The sequence below is a fragment of the Propithecus coquereli genome, unplaced genomic scaffold, assembly GCF_000956105.1.
Source record: "Propithecus coquereli isolate 6110/MARCELLA unplaced genomic scaffold, Pcoq_1.0 Scaffold3819, whole genome shotgun sequence".
NCBI lineage: Eukaryota > Metazoa > Chordata > Mammalia > Primates > Indriidae > Propithecus > Propithecus coquereli.
In genome coordinates, this window is record NW_012149529.1 from 1189 (window position 1) to 5298 (window position 4110).

General features: G+C 42.1%; 1 protein-coding gene across 1 annotated transcript; it reads left to right on the forward strand.

Annotated features, from left to right (window-relative positions):
- Positions 1–3: 3 nt before the first annotated feature.
- Positions 4–2875, forward strand: LOC105816694 (periodic tryptophan protein 1 homolog; the record flags this gene model as incomplete). The annotated part of the gene is made up of 3 exons (XM_012652179.1): positions 4–118; positions 2499–2557; positions 2691–2875. Coding segments are annotated over exons 1-3 (316 nt in total), but the record flags the coding sequence as incomplete, so codon positions are not given.
- Positions 2876–4110: the final 1235 nt, after the last annotated feature.

Here is a 4110-nt window from a genome sequence, read left to right on the forward strand (position 1 = left end):
CGCTGCGGCCGGGTCTGTAGCCTGACAGGTCCTTGAGCCGAGAAGCATGAACCGCAGCCGCCAGGTGACATGCGTGGCCTGGGTCCGCTGCGGCGTGGCCAAAGAGACGCCAGACAAGGTGAGGCCTGGTGGCTGGGAGAGAGCGGGAGCGGCTTCTTCACGGCATGCCGGGTCAGCCCCGCCTGGGGACCCTGGACCGGGAACACTGGGCCTCGGCCAGCCTAGTCAGACTTGCTGCGGGGAGGCCGGCTTTGGCCCGATTGTCGTGACTAGAGCTCGGCTCGGAGGGTCCGGATCTCTGGGCCTGGGCAGTCAGGGGCCGCGCCTCTTCACCGCACCTACTCCCAAGCCCAGCCCCACCCCCAAATTCGCACGCACGTGGACTTCGCGGACTGGAAAAGGGGGGTGTGGTGGGCTGCTGCTTTGGTTGGGAACTACCCCAAAAGGCTTTTTGACAACACCACAGCTTCATTCCCACCCCAGTGCATTTTCAGGCGTAACTGGGAAGAGAGCACAGCTGGGAAAACTCCACTTTCCACTCCTGTGCTCGGTGTTCGACGGAGTAAGGATGAATGTGGTGTAGAAAAACGGGTGTGCAGGCTAAGATGTCGTGAGGCCGGAAGTTGAATTAGGAGTGTTTTGAAGTAATCCAAGTGCGATGATGATGGCAGTGGGGATGAGAGGTAAATGTGACACGTTATGGAAAACCTGCAGGAGTTGGAGACTAAGTCTAACAGGTGACGATTACTTAAGTAATTTATTAATCAAGTTCTAAGTGCTTTCTGCATGCCAGGCATCGTTCGGGGTCCTGGGATAGGCATGAACAAGACAGGAAAGTCCCTGCCTTTGTGGAGTTGACATATGGTATGTCAGTGGGAACGGGTGCTATTAAAGAAGTAAAGGGGTTGATTTGAGTGTAGTTGATTGGGGCAATGACGACAGAGAGAGAGAAGGTGATAGCAGTGTGGGTAGATGGGACATGGAGTTGACAGTAATGAGGGATTGGAATAGTCCCAATAGTTTTACATTCCACCAGGGCACAGAATGTTTTATTCACCACTGTTTCTTCAGTGTTTGGCTAACCATAGGCACTCAATATATATTTGTAGAATAGGGACAGAAAATTATTTCATATTAAAAATTGTTGGAGGAAACAGTTACTAAAAAGGGACATACATCCTTTTAAATACTTAAAGACAGTGATTTCTAAATGAGTCTACTCATTGAAAACACTTGGGCAGCTTCAAATACTGATGCCTGTGTTCCACTCCTGAGTATTGCGATTTAATTAGTCTGGAGTGTAGCCTAAAATTTTTTAAAGATCCCCTAGATGATTCTAATGTGCAGACAAGTTTGGGAATCACTGCTTGAAGAGTTTATAGGAAGAAGAGATTGAATTTTTTATGAAATCCCAGAAGGGAAAACTTGGACCAGTAAGAGAAATTGAACAAATAAGTGTCTTTTAATTAAACTTAACAAATAACCTTTAGCTGATGTGGTGGCTCGTGCCTGTAGTCCCAGCTACTTGGGAGGCTGAGGTGGGAGGATCAGTTGAAGTCGGGCATTTCAGACCAGCCTGGTTGATACAGCAAGACCTCCATCTCTTTTAAAAACAAACAAAAAAAGTTTAATCCTTTAATTTCTGGAGATGTCCCACAATGAAAAGTCATTCTCAAGAAGATTTCCATATTACTAGAGGCACTTTAGTAGAAATTGGGTGATTGATTGATTGATTGATCATCATTCATTAAGCATTGCCGCCATGGGCCGGGCATTAAACTATGTGCTTAGATAAACAATTCAGTTTCTGTCTTCAAGGAACTTACAGTTTAGTAATGATGGGGCGTTTTAAAGGTACTGAAGTATTGATTGGTGAGGGAATGTCAGTTTTGAAGTAGAGTGGCTTCAGTTTTGAATTTGTTAATATTCAGATAAAGGATGTTCAAGTGAGAAGTCTTATAGGCAGTTGGAGGAATGGAACTGGAGTATAAAATGAGAAGGGAAAATTTGGAGTAATCAGTTCGGAGGTAATTTTAGTCTTGAGAATGAATGAGTGTTACAAGGATGAGAGCCTAACGAATGACTAGTTAGCAGTGATAATAGGGAAAAGAGCAGAGAACCAATGCAAGTGTGGTTTGTTAAGGAATGAATGCCCACAGGGAAGAGAGGGAGAGGTGCTCTAGAAGGAGCCAGAGATAGAAGAAAACCAGATGCACCGCCACAGAGCCACTTTACAAAAATCAGTTTTGGGCTTTTGTTTGTTTTAAAGACAGAGAGGTAGAGTAGAATGAGCATGGTTTGTGAATACTTTCAAGGTGAGAAGGGATCTTAATTATAAAGAGCTGTAAAAACTCCATTTCTGTTAGATATAGAAGAGTCTAGATTGACGTTTGATTCTTATCTTGAAGTTATATTACATTTGTTTGCAAACTTTTTAATTGAAAAACGTGTAATGATTTCCTTAAATATATTTTAATGAAACGTTTGCTCTCTTATAGGTAGAGTTAAGTAAAGAAGAAGTAAAACGTCTCATTGCTGAAGCAAAGGAAAAATTGCAGTAAGTTTAGGAATGTTGATGTCTATAGTAAAGTCCAAATAAAGTATGTATCTTAAATGATGACCAGGTGGTCTCATTATTGGAAGGTGCCATTTGAGTGATTTTTTTTTTCTTTGTGTTGTCATTCCCATAGAGAAGAAGGTGGCAGTGATGAAGAGGAGCCAGGCAATCCTTCAGAAGATGGCATGCAAAGTGCACGCACACAGGCTCGACCAAGGGAGCCCTTGGAGGATGGTGACCCAGAGGACGACAGGACGCTAGATGATGATGAGCTGGCTGAGTACGACTTAGATAAATATGATGAGGAGGGTGACCCAGGTTAGAATTCATTCACTTCTACTGGTTTGTAATTACGAGCTCAATGCGTTAGATCATGCTTGTGGTGTTCCAGTGGTTTACTCTGAGATGTTATTGTCCCTGACATTAATCAAATAGTCTAGTTCAAGACTTAGACAGAGAACATCTTTCCTAAACTAGTTTGGAAGATAAACTCTAACCCACTAATCTAAACTGTAAATCCAAGATCTAGAAAAAAATAATATTGTATATTTTATTGCATATATTAGGGATAATAATCTATAACCCACTTACAAGTTTTTGTGGGCAGTTTTAGGGTACTTGAACTTATATCTGTATACCTTTTCCGCCACCGCAATGAATTTTTTCAGAGTACAGTAGTCTCCCCCCATCTGCTTTCCACAGTTTTCAGTTGCCTGCGGTCAACTGCGATCTGAAAATAGTTGAGTACAGTACAGTATTTTGAGAGAGACCACATTCACACAACTTTTATTACAGTGTATCGCTTTATTTGTTATATTTTATTATTGTTAATCTTTTACCATGCCTAATTTATAAATTAAACTTTATCATAGGTATGTGTATATATAGGAAAAAAACGTAGCATACATAGAGTTCAGTACTATCATGGTTTCAGGCATCCACTGGGAGTCTTGGAATGCATTCCCCAAGGATAAGGGAGGACTACTGTATGTGCATTTTGTTGTTGGAGATAATTATAATAGAAGGATAGAATCACAGGTGGGAAGAGAGAAAGAAGGTAGAGCAGAAGGCAGATTAGGAGAAGTTCGTGTAGAAAGCCTTGAGGGGAATAAAGTGAGCTTGGAAGAAAGCTATGCACATTCTCTTCTGGGGAAAGGAGCTGGCAAAAGCTGGAGGAGCTCACTTGGTTGTCCTCTGGAGTATGCCGCCCTGGGTGGCGCTAACCTCCAATCTTGAGGTTTGAGAAATAGGCATGCAGCTTCAGCACACTGAGCAGGTTAGATAAGTTACGTATTTAACTTACAAATTCCAGTTAGTCTGCATCTCTGGGACCTGGTGGAATTGGAAGAGTCCCAATAGTTTTAAATTCCACCAAGGCACAGAATGTTTTATTCACCACTGTTTCTTTAGTGTTTGGCTAGCCATAGGCACTCAATATATATTTGTAGAATAGGGACAGAAAATTATTTCATATTAAAAATTGTTGGAGGAAACAGTTACTAAAAAGGGACATACATCCTTTTAAATACTTAAAGACAGTGATTTCTAAATGA